The sequence below is a fragment of the Mobula birostris genome, chromosome 31, assembly GCF_030028105.1.
Source record: "Mobula birostris isolate sMobBir1 chromosome 31, sMobBir1.hap1, whole genome shotgun sequence".
Lineage (NCBI taxonomy): Eukaryota > Metazoa > Chordata > Chondrichthyes > Myliobatiformes > Myliobatidae > Mobula > Mobula birostris.
The window spans coordinates 18,539,295-18,554,825 of record NC_092400.1 but is presented as its reverse complement, the minus strand read 5'-3'; the positions used below and the strand labels follow the sequence as shown (position 1 = coordinate 18,554,825).

Here is a 15,531-nt window from a genome sequence, read left to right as displayed (position 1 = left end):
TCTACCTAGAGCGAATCTTCCCACTCTGGCAATCGACAAGGAAAATTGGTTGGTGGGTTTGGAGGTGAGGGAAGTGTTCGATAAATTTGGGCAAAGATCCATTACACTGAATTGGACACCAACACTGTTAGCTCACGTGAAGCCATTATTTTCCTCCAAATAAAACAGACATACTCTAGGAAAATACATGTAAACTCTCAATGAAATAAATCATGGGTAAATCTCGTCTAATAGCATATTGCACCTCAAATCTATTCTCGCCTCTGTCTTTAATGCTAGCTGTTTTACAGTAGTTACAGATCTTTTTAATCCAGTTTCTATTGTACCTTCAAGAAATTATTACTTGTCAATTAAGCTTACGGTTTCATTAAGCTTTTACCTGTTCGTGACCTGTCCGAAGTAACGTGAGCTCCTGTTCGATTTCTCCCACGTGGCTCGTTGCCTTGGCAACCTCTGCTCTTTCCAGGTCTCGTTCAGCCAGCAGCTGCTCAATGTGCTGCTGCTTCTCCTTCAAAGCCTCCTGTAATGCAGTGGTGCCTGATATTTTTCTTGCATAACGTGAAGAGGTTTCTGTTAGCTGAAGGAAAAAAAAATTGGCACCCCATTTGTTAGAACAATAGTTAAGTTCATTTATTACCGCAGACTTATTTTTGATTGCAAAATTTAATTTCCCCCTTGTGCACTTAAATGGTCTTCTCTCCTATAAAGTGATTTTCTCTACCACAGTACAGTAATGAAAAATACTCACTTAAAATGTCTCATAACTTATTTAGTTAGTTGAAAAAATCTACTGGTATGATAAGAAAAATGGATTTCTGATGTGCCAATGTCCCTTAGTCACCTAAATAATGTCCCTTGCTCTTCAAATCATTGATTGGTTCCCTAGCGTCAAATCTAAAATAGTTTTGCAACCCAACACTTGAGGATAATCAATGTACTTCCTCAACCTTCCTGCTGTAAACTCCAGTTTCCCCTGCTCCCTTCCAATGTATCCTTTTTTCTCTTCCAATTCCATTCCTTTTTTATTCTTTCCCTCCATTTTGCACCATACTCCCCAGTTCTTCTCACACCTTTACCCATTTTTCTGAATCTCCCACCTCTTCCACCTTTCCCGATTCCTGCCCTCATATTTTACATTCTCACCTCCTCTTTCACATCTTTCTGCATCCCCATCCTTTTCTTTCTTGTTTATCCATCCCAAGGGCCTTGCGCTGATTCTCTCCTCTCTCCCCTTTTTTGTTGCTAATTTTCCCATCTACTACTACTATGTCGACTCAGGCCTAGGGGGCCGGCGTCAGGTCAGGGCCTTGCCTTGCTACTGGTACCACATAGCCCAGTACTACCTGTCTCGGGCTGGGTACTCAACCAGCACACCCCCGGTGCACTTCGGTTAACCAGGGAGGAGGATGTGTAGGCACCCAGCAGGACTAATAACAAAACCTGTCAAAGGGCCGATGAACTCCTTGTGAGTCAACGGCCACCTACTGTCTGCGTGAGTAGTGGCACGCCACACAGTCTTCGTTCCGTGCCTTGTAAGGCATAAGGCATTCCCATCTCATTCTTCTCTACTCTTTAAACACCTTAGAAATAATTCTTCAAAATGAGAGGATCAGGAAGAATTTGTACACTTCTCTGAAATTTTTACTTTAAACATCTTGCAAAGCACCCCAGGATAGATTAAACAACTTTTGGCATCAGTTGAATTTCTTACCAATCCTGATCGACTAGGTCTGCCACCGATGGAAGATGCTACAGAGCTTAAAGAGCTGATGGATGATGCACTGGGACTCCGCTTGAGATTCGATGGGGTAGCTACTACTTTCCGTACAGTTGTCTTGGCTTTAGCTGGTGTCGTTGAGGGAAATCCAATTTTGGTAACTTTATGAACTGGTGCAAAAAGACCATACTTTGCCTGGCACTGAAAGTACCTAAAGCAAAAATAAAACAGATACTTTTATTTTTTTCTTATATTTGTATACAGTACTTTGAAACTTACCTAATGTTAGCCAGTAGAGGAGGGGTTAGTAATAAATGTATAAAATCTTTAAACCATTCTAAAATTTGTATTGTTGAAATATGGAGTAGTAAAATTAGCCATCGATACTGAGTGTTCACACTATATAGTGGTATAATGACCTAACACTTCTGCCACAAAATACACAAATATTTACTGCCATAATAACATCTTTTATGCTCATTTATATTTATAGCTTTAAGATTTCATTCAGTGGCAACTTGCATTACTTATTCTCTTTGTTTATGAACATTTTATTCAAAAACCAACCTGGATGAACCCTTCTGGTCAAAATCAGCAATTCACAAATATACTTTTAAATATTACACTTTTCTTATGACATCAAAGAAAAATACTTAACCACAGCCTCCACACTAGCTCTCACATCACTCCCATTGCTCTCATTCCCACTTATTTTCCTGTGTCCTCCACCTTCTACAAACCCATTAACTCCCAGTTCTAGAGTCAACAACCTACATGAAGGCAACTTATAGCAGCCAGTTGAACTATCAGCATGTATTGGGAAATGGAAAGAAAGTGAGGCACCCGAGGAAAACCTATATGGCCAATGGGAGAAGTTACATGCTCTACAAAGAACATAACCAAGACTGAACCCAGGCCACTAGGGCAATGATGCAGCAACAAGTAGAACGTCTTTCCTCAGCTGTAGCACACTGGTCTCTCTTATTAGTTCAAGCCTTCTCCAAGCATTTAGCAGTGTACATGACCAAGGCTTAAATGCAGTACCAAAGGAGTGTTATACAGTGAGATAATGTTACCACCCCTTCCCCCCCATGTGAGGTAACATGCCAGTATCTTTGATTTAAAACAAAGATGTAATGCTGCTGGGAAAGAGTTGAGACCACTCATGCCTGCTGGACATTATCTGTTCCCAAACAAATATAATTAAAATTATTTAATTGATCATCTAACACAAAATGACTACATTTCAAGAACTTAATGAGTGGGAAGTAGTTTGGGTCCAGTTGTGAAAATACATGATATACTGTAAATGCTTAGCTTTCTTTTCAGAGTTTACTAATGAACTCTGATTTTTTTTTGGCTGTTCAGTAGTTCATTCAATTGCTTCACTAATTCACCAGAGAAATATCCAAAACTTATAACTCACAACAGCATCAGGATTCAGTCCATTCAAAGATTTAAAAACTTTTGGGTTAGGAATTGCTGATACCTTTACATTTATGGCATATTCAGCCCCAGTGTTTATTTCTCTCATCTCAGAGGTTCTCAGGATATGGAAATCAAACAGACTTTCTAAACCCATCATGATAATGCAGCAAATTTACCATAATGTTCCAGAAAACTGGTTCAAAATAAATTTAAGACTCTTGCTGATGATGAAGGATGCAAGTCACACAGTTAAAGTTGTATTTTACCACTTGATAAAACTTATTTAAATAAATCTTTCCTCTCCAAATGTCTTAATCCTAGTTACTTGTCATATTTAGATAATTTTAGAAAGTAATATAAAAAGCAAACTGAATGTGTTTAAAGCTTTATATTTAAATGTAAGGTGTGCAGCGAATGTGGCAAATGATATTCCAGCTATTTCTGAAGCATGGCTTATGGTATCTTAACACTCCTGTTTATGGGGTCTTCAGACAACAGAGGAAATAAAAATCGGTTGAAGAAACGATTATAGCATTGGGAAGGATGATATATTTGAAGGATCATCAAATGAGGCTAATATGAAGTCAAAGAACAAGGAAAGGGGCAACTACACTCATAGGTGGCTATGGTGGACACCTAAACTATCTGAGACAGATCGAAGAACAATTTTATGACAAGTGCAAAAATACTAGGAGAATAACAATGAGGGATTTTAACCATCCTAATATTAAGTGGGACAGTGTTAACAATATGAAGAGAATTTGTGATAACTTTATTTTAAGCCATTACCTAACCAGCCTAACATAATTGAGGATTTAGTTTTACAGAAAGAGGTTAGGCAAGTGAAATGATTATTAATAGACTTAAGAACTTATGGCAGAAATCTTAGCTCAATTATATTTAACATAGTAAGAACCAATTTTAGTTATTCTTTTTGATAGGTTAGTTTAAGGCCAAACTTACTCTGCATAGAAATAGGGAGCATGATAAAGCTTGCATTTAATCCACAAACTGATGATCTGGTGTACATTGAGGACAAAGTCTGTGGTCTGCAGTAAGATGTAGATGGCTTAGTTAAGGAGTGCCAAAGGAATTTTATTTAGAGAAACGTGAAGTAATGCATTTGGGGAGGTAAAACAAGGCAAAAGAACACACAATAAACAGGAGAACATTCAAAGGTGAAAAAGAACAGAAAGGTGTTCTTCTTCAAGTGCATGTCCACAGATCCTTACATACAACAGAACAGTTAAAAGACTATGAGGTTTTTCCTTTATTAGCGGAGGCCCAGAAAACAAGAACAGGGAGATAGGTGCTGATTTGTGTACAATGCTAATCTGACCACAGCCTGAGGTAATAGGCACACTTTTTACTTCCATGATACAAGATGCAGAGGAAATTTAAGAGTATGCCACCAAGGTGGGAAAATTTTGGCAAGAAGAAAGATGGAATAAGCTTATGTTGCACCCTTTGGAAAAGAGGAAGGCACAGAAAATCATGAGGAGACAGTAAACAGGACATGGTCAAAACTAGGATAAATAGTAGAAAGATTAAAGAAGGGATGAAGAAGTATTTTGTTTGCACTCAAAGGATGCAGGAGGTCTGGAAGAGGAACAAGTGGAAAATCTCAATGCAGATTAGTGTATCCACTGGCATGGATACACTAAGCTGACTATCTTTCTTCTATATCGTAAGTTTTCTGTACTTCCTTCTTGTTTCCATTGTGCTTCTGCAGCTCTTGTCGAACTACTTATCATTAACATGGTCAGACTAAAGTCATGGACCACTTAGCTCCTGAATGCATGGCCTTTGGAGCTAGCTGACGAGCAATGTCTAAAATTAATATTAAGAATTCAAAATACAATACAATCTGCTATTCAATTACAGTGGATTTCTGTTAATTGGGCCATCAGATAATCAGGGCAGCTGCTTATTTGGGACAATTCTTGAAAAATAAAATCTAACTGAGAAAATAAACAGGATTCCCTTAATTTATTTGGAACACTACACTACTTAATTGGGATGGGAACTGTTGCCAAACAGTTTCTAACTAGTGTCAGCCGCATACACTTGTGTGGCCGTTAGATACTCCACCATGCTTAGAGCGATCAGTTTTTAAAATAGTGTCATTTGCATGCACTTGTATTCAAAAAAGTGTTTTTTGTCACTGATAATAGGTAAGAAATAAGCAGCAAGACAATTCAGAACTGTTTTGCTCATTGTGGTTTGAAGCATTTAGGCTTGAAGATGCCAGAAAAGACTAGGAGTGAAAATGAAACTATATTTCACTCCTTCAAGTTAGAAACTATGACGAATTTGAAGGTATCGACAACCTTCTTGAACATTACATCGAAACTGAAGACTTGGAGGATGCAATCGCTGAAAGCATTTTACGAAGAGAGTCCATTTTAGACACTAGGTGTCTGTGCTGATTTTGTTCATTGACAGCCTATCAAAAGAAGACGGCTGCATGTTGGTTGTCTTTTGTATCCAATGATGACAGTGAAACCTGTGCAGGAGAGTTTTTAAAAAGTGGAAAAGCCACTGCAATGGGACAGTTCCACTCTTGTCCTTGGAAGTCTGGGTCCAGTGGTATGAGTAGTCATCACTAACTGGGGTCCTCGTTGGTTGCAGTGGATAACCATGATTTTCATCCCCCTCTGAGTTTCTCAAGGAGCTGCTGCTGAGGTTCTGGCGGCCCTTTAGTCCCACACTCCTAATATACAAATATCCAGTTTAGAAGGGGATGGGGCGTGAAGAGAATCTCCTAGTGGGCTTACTCCTGGGCCTAGCCAAGATGGCCATTCATGGATCAATGCGGTGGAAAGTGGAGGGTGCTGCCCAGGCCAATGGCCTGCCCCTTTTCTGAGGATACATTCATACCCGGCCGTCCTTGGAGAGGGAGCATGCTGTTGCAATGGGTACAGCGGGGGACTTCCAGGAGTGGTGGGCCTCCAGGGGTATTGACTGTTTTATAGATGGTAGTAATCATATGTTATTCTGCGTATACTTACTGTCTTGTAAATATTGAATGTCTGTACCTTGTCTATAAATGTTGTAAATAAACTTTTCCAGTTTTGTAAAAAAAAAAAATCTGTGCCTTATCAGACCCTTTGGTCTTCACGACTAGCTGCAGAAACACCTTCTTTGCAGTTGGATCTTGCTGTTGATCTCATCCGCCCAGTTCGCCAGATCTGGCTTCACATGCTAGGACATGCTAGTTCCTATTTCATCAGGATATGAGGCCCACTGGCTACCCTCACCTGGTTTGGCCTACCTGGTACTGGGGTGTGGCTGCTGTTGCTTGCAGCCATGGATGAAAGCTGAGTGTCCGATGGGGACCAAACGTGAGTGAACTGCCCCAGAATGGTCACGACAAGCTCCTCTGCCAGAGATGTTACCCCTCCCTGGACATCCCATACACAACAGCACACCCTGGATGAATTGCTCTGTTGATAACTATTAGGAACTAATACAGTTTTATAGTATTGTAGTAGCACTGGTAATATTCTAATTTGTTCTATATTTCATTTGTTACATAATTTGTTACTCAGTTAAACAGAAGTTTGTCTTCATTATACCTTTTCAACCACTTCCATTAAAAACTTCAGCTAACTGAGGCAGCTGCTTAACAGGACCAAAATGTACTCCCGATGTGTCCCAATTAACCGGAATCCACTGTATTTGGAAATCATAATAGTGTGGCATCTAGCTCACCAGATGCTGATTCCTTGAAACTAATTGGGGCCCCAGTTCCTAGGCTCCCAAAAAACTCATCAGGTTCACTGGAAATTTTATTATACAGCATGTGACTTCTTAAAAAAAAAGGTGAATTAAAAGAGTGCTGCGACATTGATAGGAATACCATTTATTAGTCCAAAAAAAAAAAAAAAACAGTTTGTCAACTCCAAAGCCCCAGGTACGCCAGATAAAGTGACTTTTACTGTATTCCCTTTCTGGCCTTGGAATAAACATCTGGCATTTTGCCAATAAGAACTAATTCCTCCTAATACCATTTGTGCAATGATTTCATTCAATTTGCACAAGAAATTAAAACTCTTGCTTTTAATGGTTCATTTACATGCTGTTATTTGACATCAGCGCTTATATAACCAAGAATCATTATTTTTACTCATCTGAGATACTTTTGTTATATGATCGATTGTGAAAATAAAGCATAACATGCAAACATATCCTGTGATATGAATTACTCTTTCAACATACAGTTCGAAACAAACTTGTAGCTACATCTCAATTTATAACCTTCAAGATTGTCAACTATTAATCTCCATTGTGAAAATTGTGTGATGCTTCACAAATGACATGGTTTCAAAGAGCTCAGTCTTAAACAAAGCAAACCTTGTTCCAGCCACAGCTCCATCATTCTTTCCGAGGGGTTCATCCAGTTCCACTCCACACCACTCCCCCTTAGCAAAATCAGTTTCTCCTAAGAAGCGCACCACTCCTGCTTTAGTACCACCAACCTACAGAAATGCCAAACAAACATCAAGAGTTAGTATTTTTCAAGGAAAACCTTTGGTTAAATCTAATGATGGATCAGATCCGTGTTATATACAGCATCTGCACTTTTTACTATTTGCAATAACTACCAAAATTATTAATATTAAAGCTCAACTTCAGACCTAAAGTTACTGCAATAGAATTACAAATAAAAGGGCCTCCTTGAAATTTTGTAATGATGTATTCTCCCCTTCTACGTGACAAAACCCCAATATGTAACCATGCATATATTTGCACATCACTGGAGTCACTTTAACAGAAATTAAAACTTTATTTTAAGACTAACCAGCAAAACCACTAGGGGAAGCAGACAAACCAACTGACTTTGCCCCCTCCCCGCAACCATTCTGTGAACTCTAGGCTAATTCTTGCTCTGGGTTAATCTAATCAGAGCAATTAAATGTGGACACAAGTAGCTTCATGTAATTAACCGCTAAACCTAAAACTATTCTTAGATGAGTAGCCATTTATTATGTAAAGTGCCAGGACTATCAAAGGAGCTATCTATAATCTCATTAGACTCAGTGTCTGGATTGCCTAGTTTGCTGGTTTGGACAGCCAGAGTTGAAAGGAACAAATACACAAGGCTGGGGTCTGAAATATAGAACAATGTTGGTTGTAGCCCTGGACTAGAGCCAGTAAGAAGGTGACCCAGGAGGTTCAGGTGACCATAAGCCAATGGGCTGGAGATCTCTCATTTCACCTGATGAGGAACGCTATAAGAGTCAGGAGCTCCAAGTGCACAATGGCGATAACTCTCCAGCAACCAGAGACCAACCATTGCAGATGAGGAGGACCCCATAGACACGTGGAGTTTGGGACCATGAGGAACGCTGGGCCAGCATAGACTCCTTTTCCGGGTGATACCTCTTCTCTTCATTGACTGTTCATGGAGGATCAGGGAATTACAGTGGGTGTGCACACAGGTAGTTAAGTTTGAGAACCCACGTGCTTTTTAGTTGAGACAATAAAGGTTATTTGCTAGCAAATACAGATTCTCTCTGTGCCTCCCTGATCATTGTTACAAGTCTAATGGATCAGCAATAATCAAGTAAAGATTTATAATTTGCCAGTTCCATCATTAAACTTTAAAGCCGGTAATGTTGGAATGGAATAGCATATTCTTATTTATTGGGACCCATGTTGATGATTTATCAGTAACCTGAAAGAAAAGCAATTTGGTTGTTGATATATATATTTTAAAAAAAAACAGAAAGATGAAAGACAACAGGACCAGAAAGTCAAGTTAATGATGCTTGACAGCAAGTTTTCCTACAGTAGTTGTTAGAGTGCCTTCATGTTATTTTGCTTTGGTAGGATGTTGGGTATATATTGTGTAGGCAATTGATCAAGTTTAAAGTCAAAGAGTAATCAATATCAAAATTAAATGACCAAATCAATAAAAATGCATTGCTTAATAATGTAAATCCAGTTGTAATAAATGTTCTAAAATAAATTTAGGCACAGAAGTGTCAAAAGGAAACACGATGCTTAAAGCAAGTCATGTTTATTTATAATATATTGTCACAGCCTCAGGCTGTTATATTATTAACGAGAACTTGAAATGACACCAGAGTTCCAGAAAAGATGCTGCTGACAAGAATTAAAAATCTGCCTGCCATCGCTCAACACTACCCCCAAGCTATCAATTTCCTTTACAATTGAAAATTCCTTGACAGAGAGAAAAACACTCAGAGATCAGGAACAGAAAACAAAAGCTAAGTGAGGGGTTACGCTGCTTAACTGGAGATGTCGAGAGATCATAAAATGAAGGATGTTAAACAATGATGAATTTTACGGTTAGTTTTGTTTGATTCTCAGCAGCTGCCAAAATCCTGCAGATTGAAAATTGTTTATGTATAAAGACTACCTAATTTATGCTATTCTCTTAGCCATACAAGGCTGTTGAGAAGGTAGGAGGCCCTGAATTTCTGAAGTGACAATGAACACGATGCAGACCAAGATAATTATAAAATTGACCAAGAGTGAACAAAAATATCACAAGTAATGAAAAGTTTTGCACTCCAAGTATTAAAAAGAAACAAAATGAAGACCAATAAGCAGATGGCTATCCTATAGCTCTCATCAATCACACTTATTTAATTATCAGCACACTTCAATTGTATCTTTTGGAAATTCCCTCATTAACAAGATTCACTGACATATTAGTTGAAAATACCAGTGTGAAAATGGACCATTTCTTTCTTCCAGTTCAGCTATAAAGTTCAGTCTAGCTCTCTAGATCCCCAGAATAAGAACTACCCAGATATTTCCTGCTCATACACATTGAACCTTGTTAAATTTTGGTTTAAAAAAAATCAACAGTAATTTGACTTTAATTTCCTCTGCGTTATTACTTTGGAGGACCTGGGCCCAGCACGCAAGTGCAATTATGAAGAAAGCACAGCAGCGACACTACTTCCTGAGGAGTTTGCGGAGATATGGCCCGACATCTAAAACTTTGACAAACTTCTAAAGCTGTTACATGGTGAGTACATTGACTGCCTGCATTACAGCCTGGTATGGAAACACCAATGCCCTTGAATGGAAAATTTTGCAAAGCATAGTGGATACGGCTCGTTGATCACAGTAACACCCTTCCCACCAGTGAGCACATCTACTTGAAACACTATGGCAGGAAAACAACATCCATCATCAGGGAACCCCACCACCCAGGACATGCTCTCTTCGCATTGCTACCATCAGGAAGGTGGTAAAGAAGCCTCAGAACTCACACCACCAGGTTCTTGAACCAAACGGGATAACCTCACTTGTCCCATCATTGAAATGTTCCCAGAACCAATGGACTCACTTTCAAGGACTCTTCATCTCATGCTCTAGATATTTACTGCTTATTTATTATTTACTTCTTTTTGTATTTGCAGAGTTTGTTGTCTTCTGCATTCTGACTGAACACCCAACTTAGGTGGTCTTTCATTGATTCTTTCATTGTTATTATTCCAGAGGTTCATTGAATATGCCTGAAAGAAAATGAATCTCAGGGTTGTAAATGGTGACACTTACGTACTTTGATAGTAAATTTACTTTGATCTTTGAACTTTAAAGAGACTGAATCCGTGTGGTCCATAATTAACATTAGTTTACATTGATTCCAAACGTTGAATGAGACAGGATGGACAATTAGATCAAAGATTAATTCATTAGTAAGCAAAGATGAATTACAGTACAAAAAATATAAAGCTGCCCTCTGTCTTTCTTAACCCGGTGCCAAGCTAAATATTCCATTTTGTATTACTGTACATGATAAAGTGCACGTGTGCTTCTGTAAACAAGTTCACCAAAAGTTTGCTTCAAATGTGCTCTGAAAACCAGGCTGCTTAAATTTGAAACAAGAGAAAGTCTGCAGATGCTGGAAATCCTGCCGAAGGGTTTCAGCCTGAAACTTTGACTATACGCTTTTCCTAGGTGCTGCCTGGCCTGCTAAGTTCCTCCAACACTGTGTGTGTGTTGCTCTGCTTAAATTTTAGCTCACATATAACTTAAATGTGGCATAGACAACTGGGCCAAATAACACAAGTTAGAAAATAAACAAAAGTTCCACATTATTGTAATAAGTGCCATCAAAAAAAATTAGGCTAATAAGAAAGACTAACTATTAAAAGTGAAGAGAGAGGGATGAGTTGTCATTTGTAAGAACAAATATGTGTCAGATTTTTGAAATTAATAATATCATGCCAGCTCATTGGTAGACATTGCTGCCTAGAAGTTGGGCGTTGGTAAACTGAGGGCTGTCTGTAATTGCATGCCTGCCATGCATCGATATCATGTTTGGCACAGTTATAACACAACCTTTAAATCTAAATTGTTGCACTGTAGTCTGAAACTGCCAAATAAAGTTCACTCGCAGCGGCCACACCCCGGTAAACTGTCTCGGCAGACGGGCCAAACTAGGTGAGGGTAGTCGATGGGTCTTCGACCCTCGGTGAGGTAGGGGATCTGCCTATCCCAGCGTGTTAAGTCTGGCCATGGCAGATTGAGCGGAAGAGACTAATTAATGGTCCAACAGTCAAGAAGGCAGGCCAGCAGGCGTTGTGGAGCGCTAGGAGCACGACAAGGCACTTAGATGTCCTGGTCATCCACTACAAGAGGTGGTAATCTCTTTCTCACCCAGCAGAAGGCAAAGGCAAATCACTGCTGTAACCTGCCACGAACATGATTTCCCAACATGTCAGAGCGGCATGGAGGGAAATCGTCCGCCAAGTGGAAATTCCAGATGCGACCTAACGACGACTTCAAACAACTGGTTTCATAGCAACCTCAATCTACGTATTAATGAAACCTTGTGGTCTTAAAAGTGTCAGTACACCATAAGTCCTGTCAAAGGGTTTCAGCCCTAAACTACGACTGTACTCTTTTCCTAGATGCTGCCTGGCCTGCTGAGTTCCTCCAGCCTTTTTTGTGTGTGTGTGTGTGTGTGTGTGTGTGTGTGTGTGTGTGTGTGTGTGTGTGTGTGTGTGTGTGTGTGTGTGTGTGTGTGTGTGTTGCTCAGATTTCATCTGATTTCATCCAGCATCTGCAGATTTTCTCTTGTTTGTGATTGGAGTACACAATAATATAGCTTCAAGCCTTCTGACAGAGTGAATAACTAAAAATATAAATTGCTAATTGAACTGAGCTCAGCATTATATTGATAGAACAAAGTGCCCCAAAGTCCTCATTCTGTAGAATAAAAATCAGCCATTATTTAGTTATTTGTACTATCTCCAGGTCTGTAATATCTTGCACCTTGAATACTGTTCCTCCTTAGGAACAGTGCCTCGAATATCCCAGAACATATACTGCCTTCAATCTTGCCAGAATATAATGTCTTCACCAGTGTGGGAAACGCTCGGTCTCTTCAGTGACTGACTGCAGCCCAAGCAAAACAAGCAGCTTATCCAATTTCATTGTCTCTCTAACCTCAGGATAACCTTTGTACTGCTGCTAAAATCCACTCTGTTCCACAATTTTCCAGTACAGTACATTCTAGGGCAACTTGCCATAGAAAGTATGCTGTAGTCATCCACTTCCCAGATTATTATTCAGAAAACTGAACTCAACCAAATTCTAACTCAGCAGTGGGGCCTACATACACATCTATAGTACAGTAACGCTGACTCAAAACTGCTAAGAAAACAGCTGACAAACCCAAGTTCAAAGCTGTGAACACAGCCCCTTGATCATCCATTTCTAAACTCTACACAGAGCCCATTAGTGAAGTGCAGCTGTAAAAATGCCAGTGGAAGTTAGCCAATAAGTTAGCAATTTCCACAAGGGCAAAAACTGGCACTTCAGAGCAATTTCCTGCAACAACTCATTTCAACCCAAGGATTATGTCCCTGTAAACACCAAGCAACTAAAGAGGCAGAAGATGTATGTTCACTTTAACGCTTTGCTCAAATGGTTTACCTGATCTCTCTCAATATTGCCAGACTTAAACATGTTACTATGAGCTGGTTGCATATTTGTAAGCATCTTTATGTGTAATTAAATCTAGTGACTATTTCTATGAATAAATGTTGCAATAAAAAATGGTTTTGTTGGGAAGTCTCATGGGAATGTAATATGGCAGGGTTGTTACTGACAAATTGCTGTGTTATTTCTGTAAGAATGGATCTTCAAGATTTGCACGATGTCAGAAAACCTACAAACGTGACAGTAGCAAGAGGAAGGGGATTCCTTAAACTTGTAGCTCTGAAGGATAGGGTACACCCAGTGCCATAGGTAAATGGAAAGTTATTGCCTTTTCTTGGTTATCCCTCACTCGCAACAAGTTTTGCATGTTGTAAACCCCCCTATGTACAAGCATACAAGCATTGAGAAAAAGGGATTCCTGAGAGTGCCTGGCACAGGAAGTTGTTAAGCAAACGTACCAATAAAAGCCGGGGTGGGGGGGGAGAGAGGTAACGTTAGAGAACAATAAAAACAATGCACAGCACAGTCCCCTAGGATTACATCACAAACTTGAAAATTCTATAATTAAAGACAAACGTAGCAGGTGCATGGGACAACATCACATACAAGATGAAGTTGATGCCACAAAATTATCTCCTGGCTTAAGAAATAAATCACCCATTCCTCATCGTCACTGTGTACAAATCCTCAATCCCTTCCCAATGACAATGGCAGAAACTTCATCAAAAAGAATGCAATGACTCTAAACTATAGCTCACCACTGGTTCATGGGCAATCAGGGATAAATAACGAATGAGGGTCTTGCCAGCAAAAGCCACATCCCATAAGAAAGGGAAAACAAAAATGGATGTAGTTTTATTGCACTGGGAACCATGAGCTCAAAACAGAATCCTGAGATAGAACTAGATGACATCAAATGGTTAGTATGTGCCTCAATGCCAAATGAAAACTAAAGCAAGCCATAAACTATGGTCTCCCCAGTGGACTTTAGAACAAATACCATGAAATAATGACTAAACAAAAGCCTCTCTAATATTAATTTCGATTTAGTTATATTGTGATAAGCAAGTGAACAAAACATGACCCTTACAAAGCTGCTCCACTACAGCTATAACACACGCATCTAGTGGTTATATCACACTGGTCCCAGTCACATAAACCAGGCCCAAGTCAATCAGGATAATTACTGTCCAGTCAGTCTAACTTGTTGATTGAGTGTAATGAAAAAAGACATTGACCATGCTATCAGTAATGACTGGGTCAGTGATTTGCAGAACAGAGAATTGGTGTCCCAATATAGACCATGGAGCTGAAGTACAGAGATGTGGCAAGGATGACTACCCCTGATATCAAGGCCACAACTGACAAGCATTGAACCAGGGAACATGAGCATAGCTGAAGTCAATGTGGTTGATGAGAAACACACTTCAATTGCTGGGTTCATAGCAACCATAAAAAGGAAGGTCAATCACACATGGAGGCTGTTGGGATTCCCAAGGACAGAATGCTAGACCAAACATTTTCATCAATATCTTCCATTCCACAAAACCATCACCAGATCAAAAATAGGAAACTTCAATGCAGAGTGCCATCCTGGACAAAGAAGCCCTCATATTTGACAACCTGTCCACTAGCTTATGTATTCACTCCCCATGAATGACGCTGGCAATCCTTAGTACCATCAACAAAATACACTGAAGCAATTCTTCAAATAGCAGTTCCCAAATCCATGACTCCTACCACCAAAAAGGACAAGAACAGTAACATAATTATAAGCAAGTCACTGAACCCCACTCCCCCAAGCCGCAACTACTGAGTCATATGTAACCAAACTAGTTCCTCCATCTTCATTGGATCAAGTTCCTGCAACTACCTGCCAACACATTGACAGAAGATTTTCACTGCAGTAATTTAAACAAGCAGCTTACCACCACCACTTTCTCAAGGGGAACTTAAGGATGATGAATAATTGATAGATTTGCCAGCAATACATAAACATTAAAACGACTTACCTTGACACAGAAGGACCATTTTAAGGATGACATTTACACACTGGCAATATCACTCATTTTCTCTGAGCAAGAAGAGGAAAGCAGTCAATGGCATGCAATGAGTCCTTAGTTTCTTTTAAAATAGAAAGTTCTATTTTTAAAAGCTTCTTGTATATTTCCTTTATGTATCTTTTAATCCAATTTTTCTTTCCCCATGAACTTCTCTGTATTACTTTAATTTATCCTTATTCTATTGTACAAGTTAGGCTAGACCAGTGGCTCCCAAAGTGGGTGATATCAGCCCCCTGGGGTGGGGGGTGATAAAGTTAAAGGGGGTGCTTCATAGCAAATTGGGCAGCTGAGAAATAACAGGCATAATTGAAGAAATGAATTACTGATTATAAGCATTTGAACCTCAGTGCCTCATAGTTGATTACAATGATCACGTAATCACCTCATCTC

At 39.4% G+C, this 15,531-nt stretch overlaps 1 protein-coding gene across 4 annotated transcripts in view; it reads right to left on the bottom strand.

Annotated features, from left to right (window-relative positions):
• Positions 1-15,531, bottom strand: part of clip1a (CAP-GLY domain containing linker protein 1a) — a 148,453-nt gene that overhangs the window by 78,999 nt on the left and 53,923 nt on the right. For all 4 annotated transcript variants that reach the window (XM_072247818.1, XM_072247820.1, XM_072247819.1 and 1 more), the window contains exons 4-6: positions 7,502-7,626; positions 1,712-1,928; positions 380-577 (exon numbers count right to left, since the gene is read on the bottom strand). In XM_072247818.1, coding sequence (XP_072103919.1) covers positions 380-577; positions 1,712-1,928; positions 7,502-7,626 — 540 coding nt within the window. The remainder of the gene's footprint in view (positions 1-379; positions 578-1,711; positions 1,929-7,501; positions 7,627-15,531) is intronic.